An 18,491-nucleotide genomic window follows, 5' to 3' on the forward strand; every position below is an offset into this window, starting at 1 on the left:
ATTTTGTTAAAGAGTTTTGTGTTTATATTCATTACTTTTGTGTGTGTGTGAGAGATAACAAATTCACCTCACTTTTTAAGCCAGTTGAGTTAGTACTTTCTGCTATTTGTAGCCAAAACATCCTTAATGATACACGTGGAAGTGAAAGGTGAGTTTCCCTCAAAGCTGAAGAATTCTGGCTGCATGGGATTATTTGTCACCATCATTCCCTGGGACTGCAGTTGGTATGAAGTGCCAAAGTATCCTTGCATTCAGTACCCATGGAGGAGAGTCAGGAAGATGGATAATCTGGGGCTGCAGTCTGGGGAACCAGGCTCTTCTGCCCACTCCCATCTCTGTGACACCACTCTTTCTTTACATCTGTATCTGGAACGTTTCACTCCAGCTCTTTCAAATCTCTTCTTTCTCATATTCACTACTCCATCACTTCCTCTCTCTTTCCATACAGATTACCTTTCCCTCTACCTTCCAGAAGCTGCAAGGTAGAAATTCCTCATCATCTACACCACTCTCCTACCTTGCTCCTCAGTCCCCATGGATGAAGTGTCTTTCTGCCTGACTTGGGCCAGTGCCTGATCCTGGTCCCTCTTAATTCACTCCCCCATAAAATACCTTTCTCTTGTCCTCTATTTTTCAAAACCTTCTTTACAAGTACTTGCCCATCATCAGGCTCACCTTTCTTAGTCCATAGGTTTCTTTCCAACTATTTCTCCATATCTTTTTTCCATTGGCTCCACTTCCTTACCTACCCCAGTCTCCATAGCCCCTACAGTTGGCTTCTGCCCCAAGAGCTCCACTCAACACCAACAATCTCTTCACAGCTAAATCCTGTGATTGCCTCTCTAGTTCTCACCCCAGATGGCCTCTCAGCAGCATAGAACCCATTCTTCATCAATTCCTTCTTGTAACTCTCTCCCATTTTGATATTTGTGATATTATACTTTTCTTATCTTCCTTCAAATTCTGGCTGCTGTTTCTCAGTCACATTTTCTGGTTCTCTTTCTTCTTCCTACCTCTTAAATACTAGAGCTTCTCAGAGTCCTGTCCCTTTTCTCGCTTCCCTCTTTATGGTCTCTCTGGACTTATAACATACATTTCTATATACATGATATACATTCATACATACATGAATTCACCAACCACCTTCTTGCTGATTACTCTTGTATCAGTCAACGTAGGCCAGGTTATGCTATCGTAACAAATAATTCTCAAATTTCAGTGGCTAGTAACAACAAATGTTTATTGCTCATTCAATATGACTATCATGGGTAGGCTGAGTCCCAGCTCCTCACTGGGATCCAGGATAAAGGTGTAGCCCTAACTGGGATATTGCTGGTCTTAGAGTAGAGAGATTACAGTACATGGTGGTCTATTCTTAGAGCATCTGCTCCAAAATGGTACACATACTTTCATTGGACAAAACAAATGACATAACCAAGACTGAGGTCAATAGGGCAGAGATTTCTAATTCCCTCCCAATAAATGGATTCCTCACTTTAAAAAGTAAGAACAGGGGCACCTGGGTGGCTCAGTCAGTTGAGTGTCTGACTGTTGATTTCAGCTCAGGTCATGATCCCAGGGTTGTGGGATCAAGCCTCACATTGGGCTCCATGATGAACGTGGAGCCTGCTTGGGATTCTCTCTCCCTCCCTCCCTCTGCCCCTCTTCTCTCCTTGTGTGCTCTCTCTCTCTCTTTCTCAAACAAACAAACAAACAAATAAATGTAAGAACATAATTTGAATAAGGCAGTCTAATATATTCTAAAGTCATATCTCCAACTCTAATTTCAAGGACAGGGACAAATTAGCTTTGTTCTTGTGCATAGAAAACAGCTCAAGTTCAGATCCACACTGGACCACCTCATAAGCCAATAGCAACAAAAACTCTAATTCTAAAGGTCCCCTTGCCATCTTCTGAATAGTGATCCATAGAAAGGGATTGGCCAGCGGAAACCCCTCTAAGAGCCAGTCTACTGCACCCTGAAGGCAGCGCCACTGGCTGCTCTCCATGGTTCTGAACACCGCTATCTGCCAGAGCAGGGTGGTTTCTTCCATCCCTTGGATCTTGATGAATGCCTGTTAACATCTTCAGCACTTATAGGTAATGGTGGTGGTGGTGGTGGTTTTTATTGTTGAGAGAGAGCGCGTGAGAGAGTGCATGCCAGTGGGGGAGGGGCGGAGAGACAGAGGGCAGGGCGGGGGGGGGGGGGCAGGGAGAATCTCAAGCAGGCTTCATGCTCAGAGGGGAGCACAACATGGGGCTTGATTCCACAACCATGAGATCATGACCTGAGCTGAAATCAAGAGCCAGATGCTTAACCGACTGCGCCACCCAGGTGTCCCGGTTGTTTTTTAAACGAAATACTGTAACATCACATATAGTTGTAGAACAAAAAGAACCATACCATTGTGTATTAAATGCAAATACGTTTATCAGGACTTTTTTTTTTTTTTTTTTTTTGCTTAAATAATAGAAAACCCCAACTCAAAACGATCAGGAATTTGTAATTTCATATAACCAGAGGTCTACGGGTAAAATAGGCCAAGAGTTGGCTAATTCAGGAACTCACAGTAATGTTATCAATAATCCAGATTCTTCCTATCTCTCAGCCTTGCCATTCTCAGCATTTTAGCTTCACCCTTAAGTTAGGCCAACTATGGTCACACGGGAGCTACTACAGTTCCAGACATTACATCCTCTTGGCAATATCCAGAGGAAGAAAAGGGACAGCATCCTACCACTCCACAGATTCAGCTCTTCTCCAGCCCACCAATCATCTCCATATTGCTAAACTCAGTGGTTGATTCTCAGTCCAATCTTTCATGATCTACTCACAATCGTTGACATAGGTGATCATTCTTTGTTCTGTGTAACATACTCTTTGCTAGTTCCCACTTGCCTGATTTTCCTTCTACCTCTCTGGTGGCTCCTGCTCAGTCTTATTTTCTGATTATTCTCCTCCTCTCCCACGTATAGACATTGGAATATACCAGGGCTCATCCTGGTCTTTATCTTTCCTCAATCTGTGATGGATTTGGCTATTCTCATGGCTTTAGAACAGAACCAGCCTCTACAGTCATGGCTCCTGGGACAGATTGAATTCTTGCTGCAAATTCTCCCCCGCACCCCCAAATCCACATCATTGGCATGGCCTCACTGAAGACAGAGTTTACTTCCCTGCCTCTCGATTTTGGACCAAGTCATGTGGATTTTTAAAGCCAATGATGTATGTCTAAAAGTGATGATGTGTCGTTCTCAAGCTAAGCTAAGCCTCATGGGTTTCCACTTGCCTGGGCTTTGGCCATGGCAATGAGAAGAGCTCCCCTGGCTTGCTGCTGTCCTTCAGGCTGGCCTCGGATCTGAACCAGCCAGACCCACAGCTTGAAGCAGAGCCACCCATCTGAACCTGGCCGGAATCTGCCAGAGATTATCAGAGCCACCCCCGGCTGATCTGCAGATGCTGGGCTCGGGAAGTGGTTATTGTGGTTTTGAGATATTTGTGATTATTTATTACACAGCACAAAGTGACTGATACCACTCCCAAATTTTGATCTTCAGACCTCACCCCTGAACTCCAAGCTTATACATCAAAGTGACTACCGAACAACTTCATTTAGATGTCCAATGGGCTTCTCAAACTTATCATGCCCCAAACGTAACTCCTGCTCTTCTCATGTTAACCCTGTTGTTTGTATAATCTTTCTCAGCCCAGTAAGTGGCAGCTCATCTTTCCAGACCCACAGGCGAAAGACCTTGGAATCATCCCTGGCTCTTCTCTTTTCTGTCATTTCTCACATCTGGTTAGTACACCCAGTTGGCTCTAATTGTAAGTATATGCTGAATCTGACGATTTCTCACTCTCTCCACTGCCCCCACCTAGTCTTGTCCACCGTCTTCCCCCTGGACCATGGCAGCAGCCTCCTCCCTGGGCTCCCAGTCTGTTCCCCAAACACAGCCAGAGGGACCCTGTGAACACCTGAGTCAGGCCAGGACCTCCCTTGCTCTCTCCTGGCTCCATTTTGCTCAGAGTAAAAGACAAAGTCCTCATATAAGGCCCCACATGACCTGCTCCCCTGACCTCCCTGATCTCATCTACTCCTCTCTCTTCCCACCTCTCTCCATTCTGGCCACACGAATTCCTTACCATTTCTTAAATATTCTTTTGCTCTGGCAGTTCCCTCTCCCTGGAATGCTCCCCCACCCTCCCCCAGCATTGCCATAGCTCCCTCCTTCCCCTCCTCAAGTCTTTGCTCGAGTGCTTCTTCCTGAGGCTTCCCTGACCACTCATTCAAAATTGTTCCTACTCTGTTCCATGCCTGCTGCTTGATTAACTTTTCTCCGTAGCATGTACACCATGTGGCATTCAATCATTTCATTTATTTTCTTTTGCTTATTGCCAGTCTCCCCACGTGGAATGCAATCTCCCCAAGGGCACTGTCTTTTTGTCTCATTAGTAAAGCCAATTACCCCCACGATCACTTTTTCAAGACTTGAGGTATAGTAGACATAGAATATTATATTAGTTCCAGCCATACAACATAAAGATTCGACGTCGGTACGTATGAATAATCACCAACTAGGTCTAGTTAACATCCGTCCCCGTACATTACTACGATGTTCTTTCCTGTGATGAGACTTTTTAAGATCTATCTTAGCAATGTTCAAATATGGGCTGCAGCATTCTTAACTGTGGTCATCATGCTGTGGTTACAATCCCGTGACATTTATCTCATAACGAAGAGTCAGTGCCTTTGCCCCTTTCCACCCATTTTTGTCCACATTCTACCTCTGCCCTGCCTCTGGCAACCACCAATTCTCTATTTCTGTGAGTTCGGTTTTGCGTGTGTGTGTGTGTGTGTGTGTGTGTGCGTGTGTGTGTTGTTTTCATGCGCCACACATAAGTGAGATCCTACGCTATTTGTCTTTTTCTGTCTGACTTATTTCACTCAGCATGTTGCTCTCAAGGTCCACCTGGGTTGTCGCAAATGGCAAGATTTCCCTTTTTCATGGCCAAATAACATCCCATCGTGTACCTATACCACATTTCCCTTATCCTTTCCTCCACTGGTGGTCACTTAGGGTGCTTCCATGACCTGGCTATCGTAGATAGGGCTGTGATGAACATGGGGGCATAGATACCTTTTTGAATTTGTGTTTTGTTTTCTTCAGGTAAATACCCAGAAGTGGAGCTGCTGGGCCCATAATCACTGTGACTTTAGCCAACACCCAATTCCTCAGGGGATCTCTTGCCCCAGTTAGCTCTCCTAGGGGACATGAGACATTTTAGGGCAGAGTCACCACATTCATTTCCTATGGCTGGTGTAACAAATTGCCACAAGCTTAGTAGTCCGCAACAACAGCATTCACTCTCCGATAGTTCTAGAAGTCAGAAGGTAAAGACGAGACCTCAAAGACTAAAATCAAGGTGTCGGCAGGGTTGATTCTTCAGGGGGGATCCAGGGGAGAATTCATTTCCTCGTCTTTTTCAACTTCCACTGGTGGCCTGCATTCCTGGGCTTCGGGCCCCTTCCTCATCCTCGAAGCACAGCGCCCCAATCTCTGCTTCGGCTGTCACACCTTTTCCTCTGTGGTCAAGTCTCCCTCGACTGCCCGCTTACAAAGACATGTGTTTGCGATTGGAGTTCACCCAGGTAATCCCGGACAGTCTCCCCATCTGAAGATCTGTAACGCATTCACATCTGCGAAGTCTCTTTTTACCAAATAAGGTCACATTCACGGCTTCCAGGATTGGTACCAGAATATCTCTGGAGGCCGTTAATCAGCCCACCGCGGTCAGCCTTCTCTCTACCACACCCAGGCTGTGGACAGGCTGGATCCCCTTTTCTCTTCTCCTGGACATCTGTCCCCTATCCGCCTCTCGTGCCATCCCTCGACCTGCCTCTTACTCAAGCTTTGTAACAATCCTTCAATGTTTGTTCTTTCTTTAGGAACAGGAAACTTGGTCTGTCAGCAGGCAAATGGCTAACCCGAGTCAAGACTCATCTTCGTGTGGCATCATGTGCTCCCCTGGAGCTAAGTTCAGTGTCATGTGGCACTTCTGGGAAAGACCTAAAGGGTAAGGCATTCACTCTTGCCTCCCTCCCTCCCATTGTCCACCTGTTGTCTGGGATTGTGGGTGTGAAGGATGGAGCGCAAGCAACCATCTTGGACCATGAAGAGGAACCCACATATTGACGATGGAGCCACAGTATAGAAGGAGGTTGGGTCCTGACACTGGAGCCCCAGACAGCTTGGGCGACTGCCTCTCTTCATATAAGAGAGACTACTCCTCCTTTATAGTAAAACTCAATACTGATCTGCGATAGGCAGAGTAACTGTCCCCCCAAGATGTCCATGCTCTAATGCCTAGTCCCCATGCAAGTGTAATGGTGGCGGCGCCTGGGTGGCTCAGTCGGTTAAGCTACCAACACTTGATTTAGGCTCAGGTGATAAACCCAGGGTCGTGGAATCCAGGGCCGTCTGGGGTTCTGTGCTGAGCATGAAGCCCGCTTAAGATTCTCTCTCTCTGAAAAAAAAAAAAAAAAAAAAAAGGATTCTCTCTCTGCCCCTCCCCCCTCTCAAAAAAATATACCAACGACGAATATAAGCAATAAAAAGGAAACGTCCCATGCAAGCCTCAAAGCTAAGAAGCTACAACTAGCTTTCGTGTCTTAGCCCCACTTCACACACGAAGAAGCTGAAGTCTACAGAGGTTGTTCAACGTGCCCAAGTGCACGGAGCTCGTGAAGGGCAGAGTCGGGATTTGAACCTGGACGCCGGCACGCCCGGGCTGCCTGGTGAATCTCCGTGCTCTGGCGCCACCTCGCGAGGGCTCCCTGCCTCCCCTAACCCGTCCCGCAGCCGCCGAAGCCCCGCCCCGCTTCGGGCTCCGCCCAGGGTTCCACCCGCACCGGCACCCGCACCCGCACCCGCACCCGCACCCGCGGCTGCAGGGACTCTTGGGCCAACGCTGTTCCAGCCCCGAGGAGTCTCGGACTTCGCTTCCTCCACAGCCTTCCTCCTGAACTTTCATTGGAGTTTCTCTTTCTATCTAACCGCTGCCCGGGCGTCCACTTGGCCTTGCCCACCTCCCAAATCCTGCCACGACCTCCTGGTGACAGGTTCCATATTTGGAGCTGCATTCTCGCTACACCTGTCTCGGCCGGGGAGAGACGCTTCTTCAGTGGCCCCCAGCAGCCTGGCGGCACCCGGGAGCTCGCGGGAAATGCAGAGCCTAGATCCTTCACCCAGACCTGTTGGATCGGTTTCTTAAGACCCTCCCCCCTCCCTCCCCAAGCGATTTGCGGCGCAGTGAAGGTTGAGTAGCCTTGACCTAGACCGCAAGGGGGCCATGGGATCCAAGGGAGGCTTGGAAACAAGGAGCCTCACCTGGGGCCGGTGTAGCTGAGAATACGGTCTTCAGCCACGTCCTGAAGTTGGATGATGACTGACCTTCTGTCTGTGTTGGAGAAGATTCAAGTTCATGTGAGGCATTTGGTTCCAGGCACGGCCTTATGAGGCTCCCCCTGGGACCCCCAAGACCTGTCCCTTTTTCTATGGCTAACGTGTTTTTTTTTAATCAGGAAAATTCTGTGAAATACGTCTTATAGAAGCTGAAAAACTTGAGGTGTCAATACAGAAAATTCTAGATGTAATAAAGTCAGTGACCTGCGGAGACTTAGAAGACCAAAACCCTACCCAGCGTTTTTTCAAACTCCAGGAGGCATCAAATTACCAGGAGGGCATTTAACACTCAGATTGTGGGGCTCCACCCCTAGAGTTTCTGATTCATCCAACTTGGGTGAGGCTGAGAATTTGCACTGACTTCTAACAAGTCCCCGGGGGATGCTGATGCCCTTGATCCGGGGACCACACTTCTGAGAATCTCTATTTCCAAACCATAGGATTATGGCTGCTTGGGGGGGGGGGGGTGGTCATATTAGCCCTTAAGGATTATACAGAAATACTCCCACCAGTGACATATCATTGCAGAAGCGTAGTGAGTTCCCCTGATCCAGTGTGAACTTGAACTTGAGTACTGATCTGAATATTTTCCTGTACTTATGCAACAGACAGCATTTTCATTTCAACGGTGTGCCACCTATAATGTTGTCTGTGTTCAGGCACCACCTTGATTGAGACAAATACTTCCTTTTTCTACTGGTGGCAATTTCACGTGCACACCAATCTCCTTTTTTACGGTCTTGTGAAAAATGTGGCATTCAGGTTGTGAGCTCTGAAAAGATTTTTTCCTGATGATACAAATCCAAATATACCAGTGGATATTAAGGGGGAAACTGGCTATTCTTTGCACTGTATTCCCAGAGTCCTTTGCAATGCCCCGTTTTAACTCTCTTCACATTGTGTTCAAATTATTGATCGACTTTCTCAAGGGCTCGTGGGTTCCTCAAGGGCAGGGCATTCTTCCATTTTTTTTTTTTTTTTTTGAAAAAAAAAAAGGAAAAAAGGAGATGTTTACTTTTCTACTATTTGCCCAGTTTGTGTTAATAAACAGTAAGGAAATTGTTTCTGGGTGAAGATGCCTGTGGGTGCTCACTCTGGGACATCAGAAATGTGCATGGACTTTTGTGCTTTGGAGATTTCATGGGGTGTAGAGCGGGAGTGGTTGAGGGCTGGGGGCTTGTTGTTGATGGTGGGTGTGCTTCTGTCCGGGGGCGGGGACAGAGTTTCTCCCCGACTGTGTCCAAGCATGTGTCTGCGCTGAGTGCGTGCTGTTCTCTAGAACTCACCAGTGAGTCTCAGTGACCATCAGTGGTCGACTGTGTCACAGCGTGTCCCTCCCCTCCCCTGCCCGTGTATGTGTCCCCGGATTGGGGATGCCGTGCCCTCGCTCTGGGTCTCCGTGGGTTCTCTCTGATGCTGGCTGTGTGCTACGGTCCACAGCCAGGGGTCCTGTCGCTGGGTCTGTCTCCCCATCAGGGTATCCTTGCTGTCCCGTGTCGCTACAGTGTCTGATGTTCGTGGCCCTCTCCAATAGCACTATGCTTTCCTGTCTCCATCCCTGCGTCCAGGGACCCATGCAGAGCTGGGAGGGTGGGGGCTCTGTGTCCCTGAGGTCAAGGAGGCCGGCTGGGAAGTTAGCGGCTGGAGATTAGATTTCATGGGCTCACAGGAGGAAAGGAGGGAGAAGGATCCAGGTTCTGGTTTGGGGCAGGGCCAGGCCAGGATCCAGGGTCTCAAAATCATCATTATAAGACAGTCATAACTGCTCCCGTCTCTGGAGCTTGTTCCCTGTGCCGGGCACTGTACTTTGTGCTTTATATATTTATATTGATAATGTTTTTGTTCAGTATTACAGATTAAGTATTTATATTATATGTATAAATAAAAATTATGTGGATTGTTCCTAATGTTTATGAATAAGATTTAATTATGTCAGTTATAGATTTCTTTATATAGTTATTTTCTTTTTTTAAATGTTTAGGGGTGCCTGGGTGGCTCAGCCGGTTAAATGTCTGACTTCGCCTGAGGTCATGATCTCACGGTTTGTGGGTTCAAGCCCCACGTCGGGCTCTGTGCTGACAGCTCAGAGCCTGGAGTCTGCTTCCCATTCTGTGTCTCCCTTTCTCTGCCCCTCTCCCGCTCATGCTCTGTCTCTGTCTCTCAAAAATAAATAAACATTTTTTTAACGTGTATTTTTGAGAGAGTGAGAGAAAGCGAAAGAGAGAGAGAGAGGGTGCGAGCACACAAGTGGGGGAGGGGCAGAGAGAGAGGGGGAGACACAGAATCCGAAGCAGGCTCCAGGCTCTGAGCTGTCAGCACCGAGCCCAACGCGGGGTTCGAACCCACGAATCACGAGATCATGACCTGAGCTGAACTCTCAACCCACTGAGCCACCCGGGGGCGCCCCATAGTAAATTTCTATTGTCCTTTTCTATCATCCCATTGAAGGTAGGAGGAAACCAAAGCTCAGAGAGGTGAGTTCACTTGCCCAAAGTCACTCAACAGAGTGACAAGAGTGAAAACTTTGAACCTACTTCCAAGTGTTTCTAGCCTTTGGCTCCTCACCCCTGCATGACCCTGGCCAAAGCGGGGAGATAGCATCTGGGGGCCCCGGGGGTGGCGGCAGGGCGAGCTGGTCGGGGAGAAGAGCAGACTTGTGCTGCTTTGTGTTTATTGAGCTCTTACTGTGTGCCAGGCACCGTGCTCAGGGCCGACGTAGTAACAGTGATGGCAAATGCCCACAGGACACTTGGCAAGGGCCCTACCGTTAGTGCTGTCACGGGGACTAACTCACTGACCCCTTATGCCAGCATCCTGAGGTGGATCCCATCGTTGTCCCCCTGGGGCCCTGCTCAAAGAGGAGCTGGGATTTGGCCCCAGGCAGCCTGGCTCTGTAGGCCGTTCACTTACCCCCTCCCCCTGTACTTTCCGTCACCCTTTGTAATCTTCATAACAATCCTATTGTACAATGTATCATCCATTAAATTTTTTTTCATGTTTATTTATTTTGAGAGAAAGAGAGAGAGAGAGAGAGAGAGAGAGAGAGAGAGAATCCAAGCAGGCTCCACACTGTCAGCACAGAGCCCGACAGGGGGCTCAATCTCACCAACTGTAAGATCATGACCTGAGCCAAAATCAAGAGTCAGACACTCAATCAGCCACCCAGGTGCCCGGAATATCACCCATTTTACAGATGAGGAAACCAAGGCCAGACTTGGCCTTACCCACAGAGCCACAGACTTGAAACACTGATTGTTGATGGGTTCATCCACTCTTCACTCTGTGCTCGCCTGGCAGGCAGCCAGGAACTCCAAAGTCTCTGAAGGGTCTTGGCCAGGCCCTCAGATGCCCAGCTCCCTGTCCCCCTGTGAGGTCCCAGCCTACCCTCCCTTCCTTTGCTGCTCCTTAAGTTTCCTTTCGGCTTGTGTCATTTCTGCTTGTGATTGGTCACCGCTTACTGTATGTTACAAGAATTGTCTACTTTTTCCCAGGTTAAAAGGTTTTTGTTTAGGCTGTGTTTGTTGCTATACAAAAGGTTTACATGTTATACAGCTCAATAGGTCCTCTGTTTATCTTATAAATTCAAGATTTCCAGTCTTCTTAAGCAAATCTTCTGGCTCCTGGGAAATGGGGAGGAGGTTGTGGCAGCCTCCTGTTCCTCCCCTCTCCGCTTCCAAGGCTTGCCTTTCTTGGGGAGGGGGTCGTTTGATATCTTCTTGTCCATTTGTAAGCACTCTTTATATATTATAGCTATCATTGATACACTGTCCCACGTGTTGCGATCTCCCACCCCCCACCCCCACCCCCAAACCTTTTTATACTTGCCTTGAGGTGGTAAAAACCAAGTGTTGTCCTGATATGTCTAATTCACAGATTCTGGGTTTCCAACCTTGGTTGGGAATCTCTCCTGTTCTGGGGGGAGTGGGATCTTTCTCCTCCTCTCCTCCCCTCCTCTCCCTTCCCTCCAGGGCCACTCTCTCCTTATCTCCAGCTTTTCCTTTCCCAAGGTCCTGTGTCCTGACAAGGGGACTTGCCCAGCCTGGAAACCCAGCCCCCCACCCCCACCCCGCCCTCCGTTGACCTCTCTTTATTTGGAAGTGGGCGGAGGGGGGGTTGGTTTCCAATCCCTGTCCGTTTTCTAGAGCTCTTCGTACCTATACCTATAAGGCTATGCTGCCCTCCTGTTACAAGAGACTCGTCCTCAAGTCCTGTTAATCGACTTTTTAAAAATAACGTTTGCCACGTGAAAGTTACTAGGTTGTATACAAATCTGCCCATCTCGTGTTCATCGGCTGTGGGTTTCCGGCCTCGGTTAGGAAGGCCTCCCTGAGGGGGAGGCGAGGGAGGGCGTCCTTATCTCGCAGCTTCTCCCTTCCCACGGGTCAGGCGCATAAAAGCTCGAGGGGACGCGGCCCGAAGTGTCGCCATGTCCCCGCTGTGCCCCCTGCTGCTGGCCCTGGCCCTGGTGGCCGTCCCCGGCATCCGAGCCGCCTGCCCGCTGCCCGCCGACCTCAAGAGGCCGGACGGGACGCGCACGTGCGCCAAGCTCTACGACAAGAGCGACCCCTACTACGAGAACTGCTGCGGGGGCGCCGAGCTGTCGGTGGAGCCGGGCACCGACCTGCCCTTCCTGCCCGCCGACTGGAACAACGCCGCCTCCTCGCTCGTGGTGGCCCCGCGCTGCGAGCTCACCGTGTGGTCCCTGCGCGGCAAGGCCGGCAAGACGCGCAAGTTCTCGGCCGGCGCCTACCCGCGCCTGGAAGAGTTCCGCAAGGGCATCTTCGGAGACTGGTCCAACACCATCGCTTCGCTCTATTGCAGGTGCCTGCCCGCGCCCCGGCCCCGCCTCCGCGTCCAAAGCGCGAACCGCACCCCCCCCCCCGCCCCCGCTACGCGGCGCCCCCGACCCACGTGGGGACTCCCTAGAACCAATCCCTAGAACCAATCCCGGAGGACCCCCTTCCCCTCCCCGCACCCTGCCCCCAGCAAGGCCATGCCCTTCGGACCCAGCTCTGGGATTCCCGGACTCGGCAGCTGACCCCACCCTCCAGCCCGCCTCCCACCTTCCTGAATCCTCCACCTGCGGATCCGTCCAGAGCCTGGCAGTCCTAGGCCTGGCTTGGGGATGGGGAGCCACCAATCCTCTCACCCTGGAGCCCCCAGAACCGAAGCCAGTCGTCCAACCCCCAGATCGTCGGGTCCTGGAGCTCCCAGACCCAACTCTGGGACTCCCAGACTCTAAACTGACCCACTGCAAGACCCCAAACCCAGTTCCAGGAAGCCCCCAGCTACCCTCATGCTCCCCATCCACCTAGACCCTCTAGATGGCCCTCCGCCCTGGAAACCAGTCCCAGGAGGCCCTGCTAGGGTTCTGGAGTCCTCCAGACCCAACTTTGGAGGCCCCTGAGCCCACTCTGCACTCTCGCATGCAAGCTCACAGACCCTGGGGCCCTACACCGAGTCAGAGCTCTCTCCACCTGTTGGGTCCCTCCCCCTACAAGAGCGCCCTGAGCTCCCAGGACACCTAGGTCCTGAACTCAGAGCCCAGCCCCAGCCCTCCACCCCATCTCAGGCTTTCGGAAGCCCCCACACCCTGGATCTCTGAGACCCTGGCATCCCCCGCTGGTGACAATTTTTGACTCTGTTGCAGGTGTTACTGATGCCTTAGAGGTACCTCGTGTCCAACCCCCACAGAGTGCAGAGGCCCCTCACCTGGGGTATGCTGAAGGCCCCAAGTCCCAGGAGGAGAGAACTTTCTTCCTGCCCCCTCCCCACCCTGTCTTCCCTGCAATATAGAGTGTGCTTGTGAAGTTACCCTGCCTGCCATCTACTCGTGCTTGGGGCCCAAGTCCACCCTGGAAAGGGCGGTCGGGGGGTGGGGGGGTAGGTCGGGGGAGAGAGCAGGGTGGTGAGGCCTGCATCAGCCTATACTTGGGACAATGCTGTAGGTGGGGACATACTCATAGATTCTGCCATGGATTTAGGTGTGCACAAAGGCACACATCCACAGGACACGCGTGTGACATGTACCGTTGGCTGACTGTTAAACGTTCAAATGCTTCCCACACTTTTTGGTAGATAGCCCTCCCCTGAATGTCCCCCCCCCCCCCCCCGCCCCACCCCCAACTGTTCTGGCCTGCCAGGGACCTCCAGTTTCCCTCAGGATTCACGCATGGAACAGCAGGAGGCCTCCAAGGACCCTGCCCAGGCTAAGACCGGGGTCTCCTGCGTGATCTGGCCAGAGCCCCGGGTTTAGGGGTGGTTAAAGACTTTCAATCTCTTTTTCCCCAACACATGGAAAAAATTTTAGTTCAGATTTGCAGTCTGTCCCGCCACTGTCCCCAGCACGATGGCCCCGGATGGATACCATACCTTGCTGGGTTCGGGGGCTCTGGAGGACTGAGGCGGAGAAATGAGGGTCTTGGAGGAAAAGATATGGGGACGGCTCTAGGGGTTGAGAACTTGGGGGTGCGGGGAGAAGGGAACAGTCTGAGACTAAGAGATGCCAGAGAAGAGGCAGGTGGGGGCCCCAAGAGGCTGTAAACTGGGGACATGTGGAGAGATCAGCGGTCAAGGGAGGTGCGAAGGGCACAGGGGCTGTGGGGTGCTGGAAAATCACGGTGTGAACTCAGTGACATTCTGAAGAAGCAAACGCCAGGGAAAAGACTCCGCATCCCCGCGCACACGCATTTATTCATCGATCCACAAGGATGCGCGAAGCACCTACTGCCTGTCGAGCACTAACTCAGGAGGAAGTGGCCGCTGCCCTCATGGAGCTCAGAGAGTGCGGAAGCAATGCCAACGAGTCAGACGTCCAAGGGTGTGGGAAGATGCCAAGGGGGGAGCCGAGGGCCAGGCAGGAATAAGGGGCCCAGGAGGTGGTCAGCGATCAAGGAGAAGCTGAGGGGTCATGAAGGGATTAAGGGAACAGGTGGTGGTGAGCACCAGGGAGGTGCGAAGAGAAGGCCACAGAGCCGAAGGGTCAGGGAGGTGCCAAGGGATCGGGTAAAGCGTCAAGGCTGTGGACAAGTGACACCGGGGGTCAGAACAGGCCCGGAGTCTGCCAGTCACTCCCTGAACTGCACGGACACGGAGGAGTCCGTCACCCTCGTCCGCCGCAGCCCCCCAGGCTCCATCCGGTTCTTGGTCTTGTGCAGGAAGTGGACGAAGCGCACGCCAGGGCCATACTGGCGGAACACGTGGGACACCTGTGGCAGCACCCAGGGTTAGGGGAGAAGTCCTTGTTAGGGACCTGCGATCCCTACCCTACCCTGCCCTCTGCCCTCTCTGAGGTAACAGGAACACGTGTCTGGGGATGGCAGCCGGGGACAGAGCCTCACCTGGATCCAGCAGCCGGGGCGGCCTCTCCCGGAGGCCCGGGGGGCCACATGGTGCTGCGCGATGACCGTGCGGCGGTCGGCTGCCAGCAGCCAGACGTGCAGCTCATAGACACACGTGTCCAGCCGGCTGTCCTCGTACCTGGGGGTGGGGTCCAGGCCTTCAGCTGCCACTGCGGCCCCGACGTCCCGGCCCCAACCCCTGGCCCTGATGGCCATTCAGCACACGCTCACTGGCACCCGCTCTGTGCACCCGGGGCCGGGCAGTGCTGGCCACACAGCAAGATGGCCCCACACCCCGCCCTTGCGGGAGTCACAGTCTGATGGGGGAGGCAGACCTGTCACCAGTGAAACCAAGAATGGTGGGGGCTGGGAGGGGGGAGGTCTGGGGGCACGTAATGCATAATGCGTCTGCCCTAGCTCGAGGGTAGTCAGGAAAGGATTCTTGTGTAACCATGCGTGACGGAACCCCAAAGGATAAGGGCTTTATCTCGAGAACAGGGGGTGCCGAGCATCTCAGAAAGAAGGACCGGCCTCCGGCCTGGCCCATCTCAAAAGCTGGGAGTCTCAGGGCGAAGGGGCTAGTGCAGTGGGCGGGGCTGGGTCCTGCAGCGGGCGAGCCGGCCTTGGTGATGAGCTCAGACCAAAGGGGAGGAAAGGTGAGGTTTCCACATCCGGGAGCCCATCCCGTGAGCTGGCGGGGACAGGCTGGCCGGGCAGGGGCACGTACCAGTCCATGACTGTGATGTCTGGCTGCTCATCGTCGAGGAGCTCCTCCCAGAGGCCCTCGGCCATAAGATCCACGCACTGCTGCTTCACGGTCCAGCTGCGGGACAGGGCAGTGGGGGTGGGGGGGGGGCGGTGAGGCCTGGGACGTGCTGGGGTCCTAGCGCCCTCGCAGAGACATCAAGGGCACCCACATAAGGGCGCCGAGCACTCAGTCAGCACCTTGAGCCTTCCTCTATTCCCCTCTGAGGGCCATTCCTTTGGAACCCCAGGATGCAGATGAGAAACAGAGGCTCAAGAAGGGAAGTCACTGGCCTTAGGGATCCCAACCCAGGCGCGTGTGACTGAGGCCCTGAGTTACACCGTCTCCCCTAATGTGCAGAAATGAGGCTCGGTTTGATGGAGAATCAATAGTGGCCTGGTGACTCCCTCTCCCGGGGGGAAAAAAGTGGAGAAAACAACACTAAGACCTGTTATTTATTGAACATCTACTACATGCGGGCGGGACCTAGCCAGCCAGACCCTCCCTTGTGTTTTGTGAGCATTCTTTTATGCCAAAGCCTGTGCACCGAGCAGGAGACTGAGGCCCAGAGGGGCAAAGTCAGTTTCTCTAGGTCCCGCAGCCAGACCCTGGGGCAGGGAACCAAATGCAGGCCACACGCATCCCGGCCGCTCACCTGAGGTTCTGCTGGAGCTTCTCGGTCCTAATGTACCAGCCGTGGAAGTTGCCTGGCAGGTGGAGGAGCAGAGCGTTAGGACAAGCACATTCTCCAGGACTGTCCCCTCCCCTCGGGCGCCGCCACCAGCACTCACCCAGAGTCTCCAGGGGCTGCTGGGTGGGACCAGTAGGGGGTGCTGGCTCATAAATGTTGATGCCTGAAATGCACAAGGTGAGTGGAGCCTCGGGCAGGCTGAAATTGCCTCCAGCGCCCCCCCACCCACCCCGTCCCACCCCTACCCGCCTCCACCGGACTCCCTCCCCCCGAGGGCTCCGCTGGAAGGGCAGGAATCTGTGCCAGACCGGGCCTGCCTGGCAGCGACGTGTGAGTCAGAGCCTTGCCAGAGCCCTGAGAATGTCCGGGGGGGGGGGGGGGGTGGGAAGCGACGGTGCGGTGAAGAGGGAGGGTGGAAGGAGGAGGGCGTCCTGGTGTGACAGACAGAGGGACGGAGAGAGAAAGAGAGGCACGTAGAGAAAGAGACAGAAATACAGGCGGAGGGAGGCAGGGAGAGGTAGAGATACGGGGTAAGACAAAGGGACACAAGGGGACATAGCAGGGGCAAATGATACAGACAGAGACAGAGGGCCGTGCAAGGTGGGACGAAGAGAGGCGCCAGGAGACGGAGAGGGGCACAATGACGGGAGAGCCGGGGAAGGATGCAGAGAAGGCGAGAAGGGCAGAGAAGGAGAGACGGAGGGCTGCGAGGGTGCCGCGCGCCGCGGAAGAGGCGGGGCCTCGGGGCCGGGTGCCCTGCGGGTCCCGCACCTTCGGGGTTGGGCGAGCGCAGCAGGTTGCGGTAGAGCGGCCGCCGCAGGAACAGCAGCTTCCAGGTGAGGCGGGGGGGCAGCTCCAGGCTCCCGCCGGGCGGCCCCCACTCCTCCAGCAGCAGCTGCCGGGCGTAGGCCTCCGACGGCTGCTCGGGCCGGGGGGACTCGGGGGGCGCGGGGGACGGCGGCGACGGCGGCGACGGCGGCGGGGGCGGGGACGGCGGCTCCCGGGGGCTCTCGGGCTGGTCGGTGTCCATCCCGCTGCCGAGCGCGTGTGGGTCGCGCACCTGCTCGGTCTGTGGGCTCCGGGCGACTGTGCCGGGCTCGGCCGCGGGGCTCGGGGTTAACTGGGGGCGGGAGGGGCGGGGCGCTCGGCGGGCATTTAAGAGACGGGTGTGTTGGGAAAGGCCCTCGGTCCCAGGCCCTCCGCCCTCAGACTTAGGAGTCCGGGGCCCCAGTCCCCTGCCCCTTCAGACCAGGAGTCCGGGTCCTCTCCTCCGCCGGGACCCAGGAGTCCAGGCGCCCAGCCCCGCTTCAGTTTCCCAAGCCTCCTGCCGCAGTTTCCCCGGGGCCGGCCGAGGGCCCAGGCATTGGCCCTGGGAGAAGCGTGTGACAAAAGAGCTAATACCAGGGCTCCCCCGCCCTCATCAAGACCTGGCATGGCAGGGTTCAGAGGTCAATTGAGGAAGACCCCCTCCTGCCCCCACCCCGTTCTCATCCAGAGGGTAGGAGGTGGGGGGAGGTCCTACCTCTGCTGCTTCCTCCTCCCCCCTCACCTGGGCCATACCCTTGGGACCCTGACAGGGCCACCCGGGTGGCTGAGTCAGGTAAGCGCCTTGATTTCAGCTCAGGTCATGATCTCACAGTTTGTGAGTTCGAGCCCCGCTTAGGGCTCTGTGCTGATGGTGCGGAGTCTGCTTGGGATTCTCCCTTTCTCCCTATCTGCCCTGCATGCACTCACTCTCTCTCTCTCTCTCTCTCTCTCTCTCAAAATAAATAAACTTTAGAGAGAGACAGAGAGAGAGGGACAGAGAGAGAGAGAGAAAATGGGGGGCGGGGGGCGGGGCAGAGAGAGAGGAAGACACAGAATCTGAAGCAGGCTTCAGGCTCTGAGTTGTCAGCACAGAGCCTGATGCGGGGCTCGAACTCACGGACCGCGAGATCACGACCTGAGCTGAAGTCTTATGCTTAACTGACTGAGCCCCCCAGGTGCCCCAATAAACTTTTTTTTTTTTTTTAGAAAGAGAGAGATGCAGAGGGACAGATGTGAAGGCACGAGATGGGGGACCCCAGGGAAGCCCTGAGAGAGCAGCAGAGAGGGGAGCAGCAACCCCACCTGGGTTTGGGGGGGCCTGTACCCCTTCCCGGGACAGGGGCAGGGGTTACGCACTGCCAACCCCTCTTTCCTCAGAGGTCCTGGGGATTTTGGAGTGAGGGGTAGGGCGATGGTGGGGGCAAGAGGTCGGGGTGCGGAGGAA

General features: G+C 53.7%; 2 protein-coding genes across 2 annotated transcripts; one reads left to right on the forward strand and one right to left on the reverse strand.

Annotated features, from left to right (window-relative positions):
- Window positions 1-11,847: 11,847 nt before the first annotated feature.
- SYCN (syncollin) lies at window positions 11,848-13,246 on the forward strand. Its single transcript, XM_060652775.1, has 2 exons — window positions 11,848-12,285; window positions 13,115-13,246. Exons 1-2 carry the CDS (start codon window positions 11,891-11,893, stop codon window positions 13,122-13,124), a joined length of 405 nt encoding a protein of 134 aa, XP_060508758.1. The 5' UTR covers window positions 11,848-11,890; the 3' UTR covers window positions 13,125-13,246.
- Window positions 13,247-13,911: 665 nt separating this feature from the next.
- NCCRP1 (NCCRP1, F-box associated domain containing) lies at window positions 13,912-17,308 on the reverse strand. Its single transcript, XM_060652774.2, has 6 exons — window positions 17,012-17,308; window positions 16,341-16,403; window positions 16,205-16,256; window positions 15,532-15,627; window positions 14,805-14,943; window positions 13,912-14,672 (listed from the first exon to the last, which is right to left on the reverse strand). Exons 1-6 carry the CDS (start codon window positions 17,268-17,270, stop codon window positions 14,532-14,534), a joined length of 750 nt encoding a protein of 249 aa, XP_060508757.1. The 5' UTR covers window positions 17,271-17,308; the 3' UTR covers window positions 13,912-14,531.
- Window positions 17,309-18,491: the final 1,183 nt, after the last annotated feature.

Source organism: Panthera onca, chromosome E2 (assembly GCF_046562875.1).
Source record: "Panthera onca isolate mPanOnc1 chromosome E2, mPanOnc1 haplotype 2, whole genome shotgun sequence".
Taxonomy (NCBI): domain Eukaryota; kingdom Metazoa; phylum Chordata; class Mammalia; order Carnivora; family Felidae; genus Panthera; species Panthera onca.